Source organism: Leptosomus discolor, chromosome 15, assembly GCF_034619465.1.
Source record: "Leptosomus discolor isolate bLepDis1 chromosome 15, bLepDis1.hap2, whole genome shotgun sequence".
Taxonomy (NCBI): domain Eukaryota; kingdom Metazoa; phylum Chordata; class Aves; order Leptosomiformes; family Leptosomidae; genus Leptosomus; species Leptosomus discolor.
The window spans coordinates 649,798-670,573 of record NC_141405.1 but is presented as its reverse complement, the minus strand read 5'-3'; the positions used below and the strand labels follow the sequence as shown (position 1 = coordinate 670,573).

The 20,776-nt window shown below is 39.0% G+C and overlaps 1 protein-coding gene across 7 annotated transcripts in view; it reads right to left on the bottom strand.

Moving 5' to 3' along the window:
- MYH10 (myosin heavy chain 10) overlaps positions 1 to 20,776 on the bottom strand; it is a 102,975-nt gene that overhangs the window by 24,311 nt on the left and 57,888 nt on the right. For 4 of the 7 annotated variants that reach the window (XM_086473848.1, XM_086473849.1, XM_086473851.1 and 1 more), the window contains 10 exons: positions 17,783 to 17,875; positions 13,791 to 13,854; positions 12,070 to 12,168; positions 10,992 to 11,135; positions 10,596 to 10,691; positions 7,048 to 7,166; positions 6,455 to 6,607; positions 5,932 to 6,105; positions 3,947 to 4,120; positions 2,061 to 2,175 (listed from right to left, as the gene is read on the bottom strand). In XM_086473848.1, the coding sequence (XP_086329974.1) occupies positions 2,061 to 2,175; positions 3,947 to 4,120; positions 5,932 to 6,105; positions 6,455 to 6,607; positions 7,048 to 7,166; positions 10,596 to 10,691; positions 10,992 to 11,135; positions 12,070 to 12,168; positions 13,791 to 13,854; positions 17,783 to 17,875 (1,231 nt within the window). Of the gene's footprint in view, positions 1 to 940; positions 1,004 to 2,060; positions 2,176 to 3,946; positions 4,121 to 5,931; positions 6,106 to 6,454; positions 6,608 to 7,047; positions 7,167 to 10,595; positions 10,692 to 10,991; positions 11,136 to 12,069; positions 12,169 to 13,790; positions 13,855 to 17,782; positions 17,876 to 20,220; positions 20,239 to 20,776 lie in introns of all 7 variants that reach the window. The other 3 variants (XM_086473850.1, XM_086473847.1, XM_086473854.1) reach the window with 3 other exon arrangements.

Here is a 20,776-nt window from a genome sequence, read left to right as displayed (position 1 = left end):
CCTCCATCCTCTAACTATAAGAAGGTTATTTATATTTCAAAGAGGATTATTGAAGTTAAATGTAAGCTTTCCCTTAGGTTAAGGGCAGTCATCGAACAGCATGACTGGACAATCAGCTGTTGGCTAAAGCCTCTGAACTCAAGCCCTCTAGTAATTCCTTTAGGAAACACCATGAGCTTTCTCAAGTATGTGATGTATCATGAGCAGTGGAAAATAAACCCAAGTAAAGATTGAAAGTCTGAAGGCACAACCTTCACATACACATATTTCTAAACTTGGGGAGAGGAATTCAAGAAGGCTGAGGAAGAAGTTAAATAAAATATCTAAAGTGTCTTCAAAAAGACATTCCAAATAAGTGTATTTGTTGATTTCTTGATACCTCAAAAAAAACATGTGCAGCTTCTACAAAGGGAAATATTAAAACTAAGATTTTTTTAAATAAAAGAACAATTCCAACAAGTCTGGAAGTTTATTTCACTTACTACCCCCACTACAACTGCAGCATTCATTCTGATACTTCAATGTATTCTCTTCAGCTCTCCTCCCCAAAAAAACACACCCACGTTCTAAAACGTTCCAGAGTGTTGTCAATGTTGGACTGCAGAAAGAAGCTTGATAGTGTTACAAAGCTTATGCATTCTCTCAAATGCTTGGAGCTACCAGAATTATCACTTCAGAAGCAATTCTGCATCTCAACATGGAACTAGGAAGCAACAAACCTTTTCATCTGCAATGCTTAAATGCAATGCATAAAATATAGATGCTATATGTATGCAGCAGCGACTGAATAGGTATGCACTCAAGAGACCATTTGCCTTGTGGAGGATACCTAAGTTCAGCATGAAATGAAAAGTTCATGCAAGCCTACGAGCAAAAATGGTTTTCCTGTAGATACAACAGCCCTGCCTTTAGTAGGCCTACAGCTTTTACATCCATTCACCTGGTGGCTCATGAAGACCAGTTATATTGTCATAGAAACAGGCTCTCTGAATATTCTGAATCTCTAAGGCAGAGAAACAGCAAAAACAGAAAGACAGAAGAGCAGATACACAAGACACTTCAGTTAGTATACAGAACAGGTTTATCAATTGCAAACAGACTTAACTGTGCTACAAAAGCAATTAGGCCACAACATATTCCATGCACATTTCCATTATCTGTGGGAGCAGGTTTTGAATATTTAGACCAAAACGCTTTTGCTTCTGTGTGTGTACTCAAAAGGAGAGGAGCAGATCCCCAACCAAAAAGTTCCCTACATATTCATCGAAACTGCTCTCTGTGGCTGAACCAAGTAAGAAGGAAACTCAGTATTAACCTACAGCATCACCTACATCACAAGCTTAATTTCCTTCTTGAAAAAGAAACTACAGGATTTATATACTGCAGCATGTAAATTACTCTAATATACTGTGATGTAAAAACTAGAATAGAAAGGTCCCTGTTAATTATTTATTTGACTATTTCTGCTTCTTGGAGTATTTTGGTTAAAATGTTGATAAATACTTCAAGTTGATGTGTAGGTAAACTAGCTAAATAACAGTGTGCAGTTAAAATAGAAATACATTGCATTTGATTTTAATATGCAATATTTAATCACTAGCATGGCTGTTAACGCATTTTATTTTAGGAGACAGATTTCCAGGATATCGCCCACCACTGCACATGAAACGATGATGCTGGTGCTCACATAAGACAGTATTTTATCAACAGCAAGAACCACTACAGCTGTTTGCATTCAGGATTCCACTGCAGCAAGTCCAACTAAGAGCTTTGGACAAGATTCTACATGAAATTTGACACAGGGTAACAAGTAGTAAGTGAATATCAGTTCAAATAATGAACATGAGAAGCAGCTACTCAGAAATGGTACATGTGCAAGGGACCATAGGTGCAACTCGGCTTCCTTGTTGTACTTTTGGCACTAAACAATACAGAAAACGCTGTAGATAGTTACAATGTAGAGGTGGAGGGTGAGGAGGGAACAGGCACAAAAAACCCCAAACTCATTCAGCAAAGTAAAAATCACTAACAACTTCTGTGCTCTGAGCATGACCTCTTACCATCCTTCCAAAGCTCTGCAACAAATTTGTCAGAAGACTGGTGCAAAAGCGTAGCCACATTGTCGTTCAGGGGGTCCATATTCTTCATCAACCACTCATCTGCCTTGTAGTCTACCTGTAAAGCAGCCAAGTTGCACATGATCAGACAGACTACCAGGTTTAATGTAAAACTACTGGTTTAAATTTCCCAGCATCGAAAAAAAGCTTTCAGAATACTATACTGGCATTTTCCTCCCGTTCTCTTGCTGTGAGCTAGTTGTGCCTCCTTAGAAGAGTTCAATGTACCACAGAAAGATGTTATTCTTTTGACAGAGTAAATGGGAGTTTTCTTTAAAATCTAGCCACCTGACTTCTGGCTTACTAAAGGCTGGTACACATTTTCACCTAGTGCTATTGCCAAAATAAGGCTTCACTGTTCACTGTGAAGATGTAAAAACAACTCTAATATAGATCCGAATTACTTTATTTAAATTACTAGAGTAAATTAAGGATGTGCTGCAGCATGATTTTTTTTTAATTTCACTATAGCAGTTACACTTATAGACTTTGTTCTATAAAGAAAACAAACAAAGCTCTTATCTTGAAAGAACCAATTCTGTGGTTTGCAATTAAACTACAGCTCAGCAGTTGAAAACTCAATGCTACCACCATGGATTTCATCATCCCAACCCAACAGAGCACCCTAAAATTCCAATAAGTCCAGCAAAACCTCTGTATAGACTAGCATGTTTTTGCTTCAACCAAACTGAGAGTTTTCTATTTTTAAGTAAGGGCTTTGGAAGGAAAGCCACACCTAAATGCTTCCAGCATCCAAAATCAAATCAGATCATTATCTTAGTACTTCTTGCAGGAAAAGCTATTTTACAAATGATTCCAGTTTTGAAGGAATACACGCTCTGATCAAAAAGTGAATAATGCCTTCTGTCAGAGGAAGGTATGCAACACCAGTCTTCCAGAAGTGCCCGCTCAGTTCGGCAGAAGGAAACCATTCTTCAGAACAGCTACTTCCTACTAGTCAGGCACCAAGCTGTTTTATTTCATTTTGATTACCTAAAGGTAATTTACTATTAACTGCAGTAATAGTGATGATTCCATTATTTCTAAGCAACTGTTTTAAATATTGTTACAATAAAATGTATAATTGCTTTACTTCACTTTTTGCTCCAATTATCTTGTTGGCACCACTGACATCAACAGATAACAACAAGCCATTAGTACTTCAAACACAATTAAAAGATAGCTCTTAATCATTCATACAACCTATTTCTTCTAAATACCAGGGCAAAAACTGGTACTAGAATTAAGTTTTAACTATTTACAGAACTAATTAGATAGCATGGCCCTACAGAACAGATCTGGTGATCACGAACGTTCCATGAAATACAAAAATAGCAGTTATTTCATGAACCTGTTCACAATTCATCTGAGCTCCGTCCCCTCCAGCAGGTGACTAAAGACTGAATTAACAGTAAAAATGAAAAGATATCAGCTTACCTAAAAGAGGGGATAAACAGAACACCTTATGTAAACTGAGGAGATGAAAGCGAAGATGGGACTGACATTGCCCTACTTCAAGCACTAGTATCAACTTGGAAGCATAGATATTCAGGAGAGATTCCTTTCACTAAAGTCCTGAAAAAACCTCACCTGTAAGACTTGACAACAAAATAACGGCAACTGAAATATTTACTTAATTTAATATTAATTCATATTTTTCGGTTCTGTCTATTTGGCAGTAAGAATTCCATCTGAGCTCTCCTGAATATGTTCAGGGAAATCAAACAAGGTCCCCTCCTGCACAACTCTTTCTAAATTACGTAGCTACACTGCACAGTACTTTCCCCAAACCAACATTTCTAACCAAGTATTTAACATTTAACCCTTACCTTCCCTGCATAGTGAATAATGCAGAAGTCTGCTTTGTCCTTTAGCTGTCTTGGCTTTTGGAACTTGGAGTGGGTTCCCTGCTCTTGGACCAATTTTTCCACAAACGTCTTGTCAGTAGCTTTAGGAAACCAGCATTCCTCATCCAACAATGCTAACACACCAGGAGGATTTGCCTGAAATTCAGTTGGATTTAATCTGTGTTAATATTTAATAGATCCACATAGATTTTTTAAATGTTAGTATTTAAAACACACCGTTGAATGCCACAGTAAGTTCCCTCAACTGATTCAAATTTGATTTAAATTAAACAAGCTGTGGGGAAGTCCAGTTCAATGAAGGACATTATGACTTGTTCAAACAAATTCATTCCAATGTACATGGAGTCAGACATGACTCACCTGATCTAGTGCTGACTTCAGCCTTGCTTTGAGCAGAGACTGGAATAGATGACCTCCAGAGTTACCTTCCAAACATTTCTGTGACATGTACGTACACAGCAGCTCATCCACATTTCCACAGTAGTTAATGTCATGCTTTAATGTGGGCTAAACTCAGTTATCCCTCCCAGCCACTCGATACTGCTGTGGCAGCCACCGAGCCAAGCCTTGTGTTGATATCCAGTAGCAGCATCCAAAGAGATTCAGCAGGCTTAACTTGAGCAGCCAGCATAGTTCTATATACTCCCTCTCTTTCCATATAATTTAAGGACCCTATTTGAAGGTTTGTTTATTCTTAAAACAACGTAGGGAAGAACTGATGTCTGTATTTTACAGCTGAAGAATTGTTTGACAGGAGCATTTTCCTCAAAGATGACAGGCTGACGTACACAGGAAATCAATGGGGAAAAAAGTGTTTATCATGATTTATAATTCAAAAAATTTTCTAGTCAACGTAAAGGTTACACATTTAAAGAGAGATGTTTTTGTGCACCTACTACATGGCGTCACATTTACAGAACAACTATGAAGGTACTGACATTTGCTTTTCAAAAAACCACCAAAACAACAAAAACACTCAAAAAACCCCAATCAAGTGACTTGATGCATTTTGGGATATTCACTCAAACATCTGCATACTGAAAGCATCCACACTTACCCCCTGAGGCTTTTTGGCAGAGATACTGCCTTCCAAGGAGGCAGAACTTTCTGAAGTTCCACGAAGTGCAAACCTTTGCTAACTGAAACAAGGCTTCTGTTTATCTGCTCTACAGAAAAACAAGGTAGCTCATGGGCTTTTCTGTTCCTCAGGATGCACAGCATCATTGGCAACCCAGGTGTGTTCTAGAGTACGCACACAGAAGTGTAGAGAACAGTAACTGCAGTGCCCTACGGTTAAATTAAAAGGGCATAAAATAATTTTGACAGCATAGTGCCGAGGTGTGAGGAATGGCAACTTTCAGGAACGATGATCTTTGTTCTCCCCCAGCTGGTCCTCCTGCTCTTTGAAGCCCTCTTCAGCTTCCATATATTGAGCAACCAGAAAAATATGTTAAAAAGCACAGTGATTAAAACCACCTTTAAGGTACTATCTTCCTATTTGCCAGGCAGATTTGTGGGGAAAACTCTACCCTAAAAGAAGTTTCAGGAATTTTACTATTGATCTCAAATGAAAAAAAAAAAGTTTACTATAAGTCTTGAAAAGCTTTCTAACCGAGCCACCACTCTAAAACTCCTGTAACAATGGCATGGTTTAATATGAAAGCAACAGGATTAAAGACTTCATTAGTACTAGGGAAAAAAGTATAAAAGAGTTTCATATCTTCAGCTCAGTGTTCTCCCCTAACATGAGGGCAAAATCCCACAAGGATAAATCCTTTTACTAATACACGGTATTTTAGACTTTGGACTTCGGCATTCAAGTTAATTCACTTTTTGTGACAGCTCCCCAAGAAACGTCTACACAGTCTTACAATTTGTAGGCAGTAAAAGACAAACTCAGAAGTCTAATCTCTTCTCCTTAGGGTATTATTAATGCACAAACTTACAGGTCTCTCGATTAAGTCAATGCAAGGCTGAAGATCCAGTCCAAAGTCAATGAAATTCCACTCTATACCCTCTCGTTGGTATTCCTCTTGCTCCAGGATAAACATTGTGTGGTTAAATAACTGCTGAAGCTTCTCGTTGGTGTAGTTAATGCAGAGTTGCTCAAAGGAGTTCAACTACAAAAATAACATTAGTAAGCAAGAATAATTCAGTGACAGGACTTATCACATATCTGGAAGTCAAAAACTTGACCTTACAAGGAAAATGCATTATACAAATCTCCACGTTCCCTGTTACATGTAATTAAACTAACGTATAGCAAGAAAAACCATCACATATGAAAGAATGATTGAGACTGAAGAATGACTGTTTGGCACTGTAATTTAGGGTTGTCAAAGCATTTGCATGCTACAAAACAAAACCCTCCTGCAGCCTTGGAACGTGCGTGCATTCAGTGGCTTTAGTTAGTCCTGAACACACATTGACAGGGAAAGGAAAAATCTGATTAGCAGTGTTTTGAAGTACCTCAAAGATTTCAAATCCAGCAATATCCAGAATTCCAATAAAAGACGCTCCCTGTCGTTTGGTCCTGTCCAAAGCTTTATTAATGCGGTGAACAAGCCAGCGGAAAAGGCGTTCGTAGGTGGCCTTTGCCAAAGCTTCCACTGCAAAGTCTGCCTGAAAATCCAAACAGGAAAATTTATTTACCCTGGAGAAGTCATCAAAAGAACACAGACATGGATGTTAATCACAAATAACTAAGTAACAGAAGAAGTTTAATGGACTTAATACCACTGAGGAATGAAAACAAGCAGTAGAAACAGTATATAGTTTCGTTGATGTTATGAAAAATTTGGTTTTAAACCATTCCGTAAAAAACAAAGCTCCCTGTGTGTTTGACACGTACAACAATGACATTAAAGGATGAAACCAGCAGAAGGTCAAGAAAAGGGAAAGGTTCCTTCTATTCTACCATTGATTTTTACCAAGTAAGAACGTTTAATAAAGAGAGTAAGCTTAAAGTGAGTGCCTGTACACACTCAAGCCCAATTTTCGTTATTAAGAGCTAAACAGGATGAGGCACAGTTTCACTTCATCTTTAAAGCACCAAAACTTACTTGTTCTTTGGTCTGGGCTTTCTGAACGTAGTCTCTGCCCACTTTGATGCGCGGTGTCAGTATGGCCCGGGTGAACTCCATCACGTTCATTCCCAGCAGATGGCAGAGTTTCTGTGCGACTGGAGGGAGACACCAAAGCAATAAATGGAAGCACTCGCACCCCCACCCTGCCCAGCAGCTAGCAACACCGGTGGAAGGAGCTACTGACAAAGGCCATCGCGTGCCAGCTTGAAAACTGAACTGCCGTTCGAAATAGCAGTTTGGGAGATGCACTTCTGTCCCGTGGACAGAGCCACCCTATCCCACAGCCCGTGTCTGCAAGGCTTCCATCTCAACGGCTGATGAAATCTCCACAGAAGTACACCACCAGATTTCCTCAGGGGAGTGAGCAACACACTGGATTTTATGAAATCGCAGGGAGGTCACGTAACAGCCCATAGCTCACCTACAAGCGTTCATTTCGGTACTTTAAAAGGGAACATTCATTTTCTCCTCTCCAGGGAAAAAGCACATAATGAGGACATCACATGTCAACTCAATCATACTAAGGGGTGCTTAAAAGCTATGTTTCAATTTAGGCGGGTATATGAGCATGATGCTGCTTTACAGACTACATCAAAATACCTTGTTTAAACAACCCGAAACATGAGCTTATTTTATATGGAACAACACCACCAGCAGCAGCTCACTTTCTTTAGACAGCATGAACTCTCCTGGCGTCATGTTCATTATCTGAAATAACATGTTACCCACACCATTATTACATATTGCTGCACCAATCCCTTTTTCTAAATAAACTTTCCAGCAGGTTAGGTGTTCATGATTCCATACTCCTAAAAATGAAAGTGACATTAAAGGTGTTCTTAGGTCTAGGTAAGTGTTGCCCTTTAGCGGGAAGCCCTCCACACTATCCAGTACATACTTTAACACCTTATCTTTGTCATCTGACAGCTTGTTGTTTTACTGTCAGAATGAAAAAAGTTACTTTTACAGATCAGTATGGGACAATAGATCTTAATACCAATATACAGGAGCTCTCCTCTGCATTTTGTTTTTTCTTGCTGGTATTAAAAACACTACTACTTGCTCTTAATGTTGAGATTCTCTGTCTGGCCATATATTCATTAGAAGGATTCATGAACCAACACAACTTAATCAGTGAAATTAGGCTAGCATCACAACTTGAGCAGTCCTTTCACATTAGATACATACAGGAGCATTTCTGTTCTTTGAGTATAAAAATACACATCAGCACATCAGAAAAAACTTACAACTTTAGGTGTCAAGTAGCAAATGCTGTCAGGATCTTAAAAAAAACACACCAAGAACTTGAAAATATTAAGTAGCCATGAGCATCAGCTGTGGCATAATAGATACTAGATAAAGGATATTATAGTTTTAAGGGACAAGTGTTTTTCTCCCGATGCAGTACTCCAAACACTACACTCAGCTCCTCTTTCATGAACCGTAACATGGAATTTATTGTCCCTACCTTTCCAGTTTGTAATAAACCATAGCTTAGGTAACAATAGTAAAAAATAACCCATAGCAGACGTAATATAAAAATCACATCTGATCCAGACACTGAAGGAGATTGTAGGCAGCGTTTCAGAGGTTTGACTGAAGGAAACAAAACCATTGTCAAGTCAAAACTCTACCACTTCAAAGTGTAGGACTGGTTCACACTATTTCAGCTTGATTTATCCTGCACTTTAAAAAAAGTATAATCCATCTCATTTGTTTATAGCTGAGAAAGTTCCTTTTAAAAAGGTGCAACTGTAGAAAGCCCTGACTGCTATTTTATTTCTATTAGGTTTTGGGTATAAAATTCTGAATCATTAGAAAGCAAAAGGTACTGAAAATCTCATATCACAGTTGATGCGTGAACCTTGTGAGGTTGATTATGAACCTTTGCCCTTTCAGCAGAAAGACTTCTAAATCTGGCAAGCATGAAGTGGTTCTCTAAATACAGCTTCTGCCTCCTCTTCATCCATGAATGCTGTATGGCTTTCTTGCCGACTCTTGTATCTATACTTGAAACCAATATTTTTTTCTTTATGACTTATAGAGTAGAATTTGCTTTCAATATTCTTTGAAATCCACATTGTCACATTTCCACTACCCACACAAATTCCTTCCCATCTACAGAGACACTAACCTGACCTACTGCAGCCACACGCCTCTAAATGAGATGAATCACTATAAAGACACACATTTCGCTGGAGGACACTAGGAAAACCCATGACAGTGAGACATGACACCACGGATGACAAGGGAGAGATCAGCTTCACTCAGTGTCTTCAGAAAGATACAAGGGCCACATAACCAAATAAAGTCATTTTTAAATACAGCAGAACACAAACGTGCGTGATCTAAGCTTTTCAGAATCTTTGCTCCATAATTCAGAATTTTGTATCTAGTATTATAAATAGCCAACAGTATCAGTGTATTTCTATCTAATACTATAATGCAGAATGTTATGTCCAAAAAAACCAACGGTAATACAACAGAAGTCAAGACAGTCAGAAAGTAAGCAGCATCTATATTTTTCTACATCACACCTTCTACATGGACAATGACTCTATTGAGTTGCCTAAGCTGGCACTAAAAGCCCAAAAAACTAACCCCTCACCCAACATTTTTTTCTTCACTGCAAAACTCAAAGTGCCAACTGCCAGCCAAATGCCAAGCCAACGACTACTGAACTTTAAATCACACCTGCTGGCTGGAGCACTTTAGGCAGCAGGGCACTGCCCTGAGAAATGACAAAAATTTTGGACACTGCAAGCGACCTACATGCACAGTAATTTAGGACAATTACAAAACGTGACACAGACAGGAATCTGAGTCATGCATGTGCAGCAGGTCCTGTGCATGATGGTTCCCACTGCTCTTTTCACTGAGGTCAGTTCTCAAAGCTAATTTTCCATGAGAGCATTTAAAAGGCTGGTACTGAAGTACTAAATTAAAAACCTGAGACCTGTGTCAGCAGCTATCTTTTTTGTGAAGAAATATACTCAGAATGCTGATCTCATTGCAGCTACTAACTGATAAATTAAATCTTATTGTGGCTATCATGCCACTTCAGAAATCAGACTTTTCGAAATACAGCATTCTTATGTGCAGCCATTTCACCACGGAAATTGTGCTTGGCTGCAGGGCTCTTATCATTGGCAAGAAAACTGCTGTTGAGAACCAAAGAAAACAAACTGATTGAAGCCTGCACTTTTTCCTAGTGCTTAAGTCTTCATAGATAACAGTAAACAAGACTACAACTGAAATACTTGCTCAACATTTAGAAGCCATGCAAACAGCATAAATTCTATTAATGGATACTTAAATTTGTCTGCATTACGAGAGCAGAAGAGGAGAGTTGTAATAATTGTCTGTTGGCTACTACCACACAACAGTCATGGCCTCTTTTTGGCACAGAACGCTACCAAGGAAGCTCAGAAGACTGCTCTGTACTTTTAAAGATATGTACTAGAGCAGCAGGAAGAAAACTACAGCTTTAGTTAAAGGAAGCCATACAAACACTATCAACTTACCAGTATTCTCCGGCATAGAAGCTTGATCAGTATTTCTCTCCTTCTTAAAGGAAATATTTCCAAATTGTAGCACTGAAGACACCACTTTCAGCATCGCTGTGTTAACAAGAGACATGTGCAAGAGTTTAATTCAAGAGGGCTCAGCTTAAATTTTTCTTCTGTCACTTGTGTCACTTTCCTTTCAAAATTCAAAGTATGAGTCAAGAAAGGAAGTAAAGTTTGTACTGTACTTCTTGGACAAATGGCTTGAACTCAACTCTAGCTTATGCTAAGCAAACTTTTGCTGCAGGCTGTCAAGACACTGAAGCAACATTAAATTGGGTGACATTAAATTAGCAAGTGTGTGTGCAAGAGAAAAAAGTATGCTTTAAAAATCCAAAAGACTCGGTAACTTACACAAGATCTCATCATGTGAAAATCCCATGATATGCATGGCTTCCATAGTCTCCTGAAAGTTATCCTTGTCTTGTTGCCCAGGAATGGGGATGTAGCCATTAGATAAAAATCTGTAATTGTTAAATCCTTCAAGCAGCAAGTCAGCTGTATTGCGGGGGAAAGTGAAGAGACAGAAAAATAAGCTAAAGAAATGCTGTTGACACCCACCTGTACACTGTTCTCGCTAAATGTGCAAACTATGCTTTATGAAATCAGCTTCTCAAATATGGCTACAAGCCATTATACCAGCTTCAGAAACTAAAAATGAGTGTACCTTAAAAGTGAAACCGGATTGCCAGAATCTCTGTAGCAACCTACATTAGCTCTTTAATGCATTAAGCCTGTAAACAGAACGTTACCCGACTCAGATCGAGCGTAATATCAATTCTCTATTTGGAATATCCTAAAAAGAAGTATTTCTATTGGAAGGTAACAGACACAGGCAGAAATGGAGTTAGATATTGATGAACCACATCAAGGATGCATCAACACCCGCTTATCTAATACAGGAGGAGAAAGAGTGGATCAGTTCTCTGAAGTCTGTACCTTCATACGGTTTCACTTATCACAACCTAACAGAAATGCCCAGTTACCAGGGGCGGGGGGAGAAGTAGAAGATAACCAACGTAGTGCTGCAATGGCTGAAGAAAGCCACAGGGTTTCATTATGGTTTAGTGAAATGGCTGCTCTTCTACCCAGTTGGAAGGCATGGTCCAGAACAGATACGGCTGTCACTGCTGACCAGGTTTGTTATTTATCAGCTGGGAGCACTGCAGTTTCAATCCAGGGATTCCCAGCCAGAGACTGACCAAACTGGACTTTGTCACGTAGGAGCTGTTTGCTCGAAATGCAACAGTTGCTTGACAGCATACTTGATAAAACACAGAAGTTATTTCAAAACAAAGCCACCTGGTTTTTCATTCTGTTAAAACTCCCTGTTTCAAGACCAAAGAATAGTCCAAACCAACTGTGTTAACACTGCAATAACAAACACAGCACGCGGAAACAACAGGTTTACAAAGGGAGACTCTCAACTTACACTTCAGGTGTTCTCCTGCTCCAGCCAGTAGCTGATAGAAGATATGAAATGTCCGCTCATCTTTAGCCTGACGAACAGCGCGAGACTTTTCCAACAAGTCTGATTATAACTAGTCAAGGATCTGCCACAATTTTTGGTTGAAAACACACAATGCAAACAAAACTTTCAAAGCAGGCTACATGATTAATTAAAGACCAAATAGAACTTCAATAGTAATGACAGGACTATGTTCAAAAGGAACTTTCAGTAACTTTAAATAAGAGATTTCAAATTTGGACTGGTAGAAGCCTACGTTTAATTTCAGCAGACTCTTTTCTTGGATGTTGACTGCATTTCCCTGCTACACACAGCTGACAATTGTCTGTAAAGGATCAGCTCAAGTCTAAGAGAGAGGGGAAGCTGGCCATTCTTTTTCCATTACTTCTATTAAGGTCATAGCTGAACTCTTAATACCAAAAACTCAGCAGCTGCTGAACTCAGACATACTTTATCTGAAGCGCACTTGCCACGTTGTTCAAGTGTTGCATTTTTACACACAATCCGCACTGCTTTTAAGCAGCTCCCAAATTCAATTTGTGCAGCAGACACCGTCTAATAAGCTGCAATATTATTTAGGTTTTTATTTCTTGATACTCCATACTGTGAAAACAAATGTGGGACACGGTTTGAAATGACACAGGTTATGGGCAACGATGAGCTCAAGTGATAAAGAAAAAAATTCCCTACGACTTAAGTCCTCCTGTTTTCACAAAGCTCTAGGCAAAACAATTCATCTGAACTTTCATAAAAGGAAAGAAAAAAAAAAAAAAATCGCCTTCATTCCTGTGCTGTGCTCAATGAAAAAAATCATCTATCATTAAAGCATATTTTGATTAACTATAACTCTTTCCCAGACTTACTGGGAAATTATATTTTGTGACAGTTCCGAACATTCAATGCACTTAAAATCAAGCAGTTTAACTCCCAGCACCAGAATGAAAGCTTAACTGCAGCATTATTTATGATTAATACTCACATGATACTGTTCACCAAGACTTCCAATTTCATAATTTTATGACCACCCTATTGCTATTCCCCCAGAAAACTGGCTAAGCAAACAAAGAAATGACACACACATTACTTTTAGTATAAAGAAAAACAACTTTAGAGAAGGGCTTTTAGTGCAAGTATTTTTACTTTTTCTTACGCAACCACAAATAAAAACAAACCTTAAAGCTAAAACTGAATGAGGCTTCAGTATTAATTGTTAGTAGGTCTCGTGTTATTGAGCCTACACTGGTATCTAGAAGACCTAAGAAAACAGAAGGTGTCCCAGCGCTTCCAACTCTATGGCTTTATGATGAGCACCACCTCCTTCCAGACGGAGAGCTGCTTCTGCAGCGCTGACAAGAGCAAACCCAAGCTTTTGGCACAATGCAGTAGCCCAGCTTCTGATTAGGGAGGTGTTGGGTGTTTTTCCCTATTTAACTTAACCCGGTTTTAAGACTAGTCTGAAAATCCAGCAGGTTTCAGAGTGCTGAATTTTGGAGTATCAGATTTCTAAGCACGAGGAAGCATGCTGACTTTGTGATATCTGATCGGCTATTTTGACACAAACGGATGCTGTCAAAGGAATGTAGAAGTGTGGTAACCTTTCACTGTATTCCAATGAATTCTAGGGTTAAAAGCAAAACAAATCAGGAAACTTGCATTTTACAATGATGTGGCATGAAGTAGGATACATGTCTCAATGTTGGCCCCAACAATATAACCAGTAACATCAAAGTTAATCCTAATGAACTTGCCCTGCAAAGAAAAGAGATTTTTTTTTTTAATTACTAATATTTAAGACAAGAATGCTATCTACATAAAAACATAATCCTACTTGCATTCATACAACAAGCATTTCACACAAGTTCAAATGAAATCTTTTCCCTACAATGTGCTCAGACATCATTTCAATGGAGTATATTACGCTGCACAAACACTTTCTAAAGATTAAAGAACCAGTATTCCAGTTATGTTTGTAAACCAGCCTTATAAAAAAAAAATTCTGAAAGTGAAGCTCAATTTCTCGCATTGACAGATCATGTTGTCTAAGGCTGAAAGCAACGCTGAGATTTTAAGTGCATGCACTTCTATAGCAAACTTATTAGTGCCTAAAGGTGCTTCACCTGCAGCAATCCTGAATCTCAGTGTGCTGCCCAGCCCAGCCCATCACACTTCTACTTCCATTTCCAAAACTAGGATGGCTGCTATCTGCTTGGCCTCTCTTTTCCAGCAGTTGGTAAAGAAAGGACTAACAGAAAGACAATATACCCATTTCCTCCACATACATCTCCTTTTCTCCACAAAGGACCAAATAAAGAGCACACTTCGCACACGTACAGCAACTCAGAACGAAAGTGGTTACAAGAGGATATTATACCAATTTCAGCCACATCAGTTCCCCAGTCTGATTTGTGTCTCGTCTACAGACATTCCCAACAGGACAACAGGCCCTGGCTTGGAGTTGGACCACTTCTAACAGCACCGTTACTGCATTTCAAGTTTGTGCTTACGAAACTGTTAGATACTCCCCTGGTTGCAAACACGTGAAGAAACCAGTGGGAATATGATCATAATGATTCTATGAACTACCCAGTGACCACACTGGGCTCTCCATTTTCATTGCATCCAATCTCCACAGTCCTCTATCCACAGACGAACAGGTTTTGGAGACCAGGGAACATCATAACACTTTGCTAACAACTGCCTAAACGCTTCTTTTGATAGCATCTGCACAAAGCCACCTACTAATACCTTTTGCAAAGGCCTTCTGAAAGCGCTCGTACAATCAGTATCCAAATCCTCACTTACCTCCAGTCTGACTGGTTAGTGCTACTAGTATGTTAATGTGAATTCCAGTTTGGCAGATCCATTCAGCACAGGGACTGTACTATTGATTTCCACACTAAACAGTCTTCTCCACAAGCCCGTAGAATATACGTACTCTAGCAATAGCCTGACCTAGTGAGTGTATATTGGGGAATATACTGCCACGCTGCAGACTTACAGCTGAACAAGTTGCTGCCGTCATTTCAGCTATTGCAACTTCTTACCAGAAAACCCTGACAGAGCCCATTCATGCCAAAAAGGCAAGAATGACCAAGTTTCTACCCCCAACCACACTAGCGAATGCAGAGAAAGGTACAACCTACCTACCAGCCTTATCCTGACTCAGTCTCAGAGCAAAGCAACTGCTCTGTGACTCTGGTTGTACATCTTCAACTCAAAGTGATTTCTCCAAGTTTCAAGAAAGCTGGTGGAATACTTTAAGTTAGCTTCAATAGTTACTTCCTACTGCTTAATCTGCAGTTTGGTTGGAAAGCCAGTATCGCTAAAATGACTGCACCAAGGAACAAGGTTTATTTTCAAGCATGCCCTGTCACGGACCAGCACTTGAACTCTGATTTATGAGTATGAAGAAACAGAACACTAAGCTTAGGTTGTAACTGAAACATTGAAACATTTATACTTTTTGCTCATTAACAAATCCAGAAAAATGTATTCATAACTGTCACAAAGAATGAACAGACATTTTACAGAAATTCAGCCAACAGAGTAGGTAACGGACACGTCAGCACTAGCATGTCAAGAACGACAAGCTTTTACCCAGAACAGGTAGCACAGAGTCTTCTTAGAATGACATGGTTTGAATTTGCCATGTTACATGTGAAAACAAACATGAAGCGTTACCTAAGTCATGTGTCAGTGGCTTTTCCTGATATAACTCAGAACCACTTCAATCTGTTTCACCCTTAAAAGTTATCTAATTTCTACTGTCAAGTTACCAGTTCCACGAACAAAAATAATTGAGGGGAAATCCAGTCACTAAACAAGCCGACACATCAGAAGAGCGGACCCACACACTCCCTGCTTCGAAGTTCAGTCATCACTGAAGTCTATACTAGAGATCACTTACCTAGTCCATCTTCTTAAAAGCAAAATATTAATACATCCTTTTAGCTAGCACTGGCAAATCTTGCTATGAAATCTTAATTGATCAGTTAAAGACTGTAGCGGCCGTCTAACAACTGAATACTGTCTACACTATCATTATAGCACTAAGCACATGGCTTTGTAAGAACTGCATCAGAAGGAACCATTTAGTTCTGCCATATGAACCCAGCAAGCCCACTCCTATCCACTGCGAACTACAGACTTTATTTCCTGAAACACAGGAGAACACTGCCTTTGGTAGAAGAAAAAAAAAAGATTTGACACTAGCCTTATTTCAGTCCTATCTGGCATTATCAGCAAGTAGGGAACAGGCTGGCATCTTCATGCTGCATGGTGAAGACTGTCAAGCCTGTATGGGCTGAAGAATAGCACTTCTCACTTTGTGGGAGGATATATATATATTTTTTTTTAAGTCAGGTTTTAAAATGGTTGTTACTAAAGATTATTTTTTCAGCGTGAGATGACACCATCTGGAGCGCATTATACTTGCTCCTTTATAAAAATAGAACTGGAGCCATCTGAGTGATTATGTCCGTAATGGCAATGCAGACTTCAACATAACACAAACCAGATGCTAACATCTTTTAGGAGAAAAGTATCCTCATTAAATTAGTACAATCTTTGATGGATTCAAGACACATAACAACGTAGAATTACTGCACCGTGAAACCTGTTGATATTGTAAATCCTATACCCAACATACATAAGCATCAAGCAATATTGTAAATAACGTGGCTATAAAATTATCAATGTTGAATTTCTACAATACTCTGCTCCCCCTTCTTGATTGAAAAGGCTAAGGGATTTAGTCATACAGTTTTCCAGAGTCCTTATCACTGGAGCAGAGTTCATACATTATAAATCCAAGCAACTGTTGAAACATCAATGCAGCCAAGAAATCTTTCATTTGTTCTGTAAATTTTAGTTTTGTTCTCACAAGAAAAAAAGATTTAATACCTCCTATACAGTTTTAAAGTTGTTCTAAAAACATTTTTCCCCTGAAATAAGAGATGGCCTTTTTTTTTTTTAACTTCAAAGAAAGGGAAGTTTTAAGAAGTGGTAGACAGCTATTCACCCCGAGTTCCGCCACTATTTTTAAAGCAATGGAACACATCAAAAGCAGTTATCTTCTACCAAAACAGTAAGTGAACACAAGACACTGACACAACAAAAACATCAACCAGCTACAAGAGTACCCAACACCTTGACTAAGTCACACTGTCTTTTTGACTTTCCTTCAGTAAATCCGTCAGACAGAAGGGCATGGAAATTTAGAGAGGTTTTTTTATGCAAGTTTTGTGCTTTTTTTAAAATTCAGGATGTTCTCTCTAAACCAATCAATTGATAAAGTCATAGCTACTGACAAGAAGGCTGCATATTTAGCCAAATTCCATGTTGATGCCATACTCCTTCATACTTTATAGTAGTTCAGCAGCAGTTTGCGCACCAAGCCACAGTTTAGCTCTACAGCATAGTTATGTTATGAACACTACTGTCAATTCAAGGATGATTGAAGTCAGAAACTGGATAAAATTAAAGCAAGTTTCGCCAAGAGTCAGTGACAATGAGTCTTCAATGACCCCACAGAAAGCCCTATAAGAGAACCTGAATTCATGGAAGAAAGAAAACAAAGAAAGCTTCTGATACTAATTAGATAAATTCCTAAAACGGAATTTCTCCATAAACAGTAATCCAGATTTACAGACTCTAAAGAGAAAAAGGAGTAACTCACAAAGCGGGAGGAGTTGTCATTTTTCACTGTCTTTGCATTCCCAAAGGATTCCAGAATGGGATTCGCCTGAAGAAGCTGACGCTCCAGTTCCCCCTAAAAACCACACAAACAGAAAAATAAACAGACATAAGCACCGTGCACAGGAGATTAAGGGTTCCAGTATTCTGCTGCTTCTTGACAGTCATTTTACCCAGGTTATGGCAGCAATACCACCTTCAGAAGGGGGTCATCATCTTTCCCCTCACTTCTAAATCCGCTGACAGTCTCCTCCATCCAGTGAAGAATGTGGTGGGGTTTTGTTGGTTTTGTTTTTAGAAACACACAGAGATACACACACACACACACACACACACACAGAGCAGTGACTGAATAGGACTTAATGGATGTTGAAAATCATTGAACATGGAAAATTCACATTTAGGGCTAATGAAATTAGGCACAGACTTTGACTGCTTAAGAGCAAAAACTAAATTTAACAGGTTCAATATTTTATTGCAAGGTTATTCTTAAACTTCCCGTTTAGTGATGTGACAATATAGCTACTTTGGATTACCTGTTTTCAAGGTTACTTTCAAGTCAGCGAAATACTCACTTTCCATCAGCCAGACAGTGATGTCATCGCAACATCTCTGATCTGAGTGCACCTGAGAAGCATGCCAGGATGGCATCATGGGAACTGAGCAACACCAAATACAAAGATCATTTTCAAATTGCTCAATTAAGAAAAAATTGCTCAGTATTTAAACATTTCTTTAAGTTCAAGCCAATGGATGCAGAAATCAAAGTACTTATCTTAAGGCAATTGCACAACAGCTTTACAATCGGCATCTGTGAGGAGGTCTGGTAACAAAAAGAGTCTGTGCTCCTTCCATGAGCCCAGAAGGCATGTATGTACATAGGAAAATATGATATTGTCTTCCTGCTCTGCAGGATGGTTTAAATTAAAGAACAAAAAAAAAAAAAAGAAAGTGAAGCTGTCTAGAATGTAGAGTCAAAAACTGATGTTCGTGTTCATAAGGCTGCTTTTTCCAATTATTTATAGCATAGATGAATAAAAGCCCCAGACTGAGCATCAAAGAATGGGAACGTAATTCTCCTAAGGCTTCTAGATGAGGTCAAATCTTACACAGGAATTTTTAAAATTCACTAGTTAACACCTAAAAGAGGCTTTTATTTGTATATTGAAATATATTTCAAGTCCTCCTGGAAACTAATGGCTGGTCCTTCTTTAATGTGACCTCAAGTTATCTGCCCTCTTCCAAATATACTCCCTTTGGGACTACATATCCTCTGAATTCTGAAGTAACCAAAGAAGAAATAAATATGTCAGTCTTAGCTGGGAGGACACTAAACACTACTCAGGCCGCAGTGCCTATGCCCTAGATGTTAGTCTGCCAGCATTACAGTTCTCAGGAGCACTTTTAAATTGATCAAAAAAAAAAAAATCCACAGTTGGAGAAAAACTAGATCTGTGCTATAGCCACTATATGCACGTCTGCAACTTATATCCTAAAAGTTTCCAACGTAAATGAATCAGAGTAGGAAAGCATTTGCTCACACCATTCCTCCCGTCCCCCTCTCCCAACCGTGCTGCCAGCGCCTGCTAAGACACCCAAGTATAAAAACAAGAAGCTTGCTTACCATGCGGTACACAGCTTGAAACAAACCACATTACGTATATTAAACGCAGCAAGCATGTCACAGCTTACATTTCAAATTCTAGCTACTCTGGAAAAGAAAGCACACTGACTTCACATTTTGACTCCTCCACAGAACATCGTTGTGCCATGTGAAAGCATCTCGCTGCAGGCACGCTTCACCCATGCTTTAGTGCTCCCGTGTAGCACAGGCTTCGTTTGGGTTTGTGCTGAGGAATTTCTGCAATGCATTGTAAAATAATTTTACTCAAATCCTCCAACTGAACGCAAAAAGTTCTTAGTAGCACGTTTTTACCATCATCTCTGAGGACTGGAAGAGAACATTCAGTTGGGTTCTCCAACGTGGGTGAAAACAGAGAGAACAGAGTGCTCACAGCCTCACCAGCCCCTGTGCTTGGCACTCGCAACTAGACTTGTCGTAGCCATCACTAAGAGCGAGCAAACCTCTCACGCTATGTGAAACAGCTTCTGATGTAGTAGTTTTCATTTTTAGATGGACTGCTTTACAGCCAAAGAACAATTCCCTTGTTTAGAAGCATTCAGTGTTTAGGAAAGGGTGTACACTTGGCCTGCAGGCATACCTCCTGCCCAGGCATCTGAAGAGAAGTTGGAAAAAGCAGTATCGCAGTATTGTGGAAAAAGTGAAGTCATGCAGTATTTCATGCAGGGCAACATTAAGATAAGGACAAGTTATTGTCTCAGTTTCAGAAAAAACAGCATCCCAGTGATTTGGTTCATCGTGAAGCCTGGGTGAGGCAGGGAAAACTACATGCTACTCACATACAACAGGGATCCACTCTGTAGTTCAAAATGACATTGAAACAGAAATGTTAATGATTATGGTTTATGCAATATCAACACTTCTGGATTAGCATGTTTCCACCGATACATTTAAAATGTTTGCCAACAAACGTTTATTTCAACCCCGAAATGCTAACTCTAAGCAAAAGGAGGGTTAAACTAAACACTGCTCCATTTATTTTTGGAACAGAGAAACATTTTAGTAAGAACCCTTATAATTGACTGAGGTTTGCAAGGAGGGAGGATTAAGTTAAATACTAAGAATGTAACTTCTGAAAATGAGACTGTGGGCTCAGATGCATGATTGGGTTACAGAGGTTTAACAAGTTACCACACACTAGCAAAGGCATCACAGCTGTCCATGTGATTTTCTTTTTGCTTCCAATATACCAGACCTAACTTGAAGTTTCTTTTATTATTTTCCTTTCTACTACAGTTTAAGTTACACTAGAACCAGCTTTCAGAAAAAGCTAAGGGGAAGAATACAATCAGCTAAACTCACTCATGGTAGCTTCTTCAGTTACCAAGCCTTGGT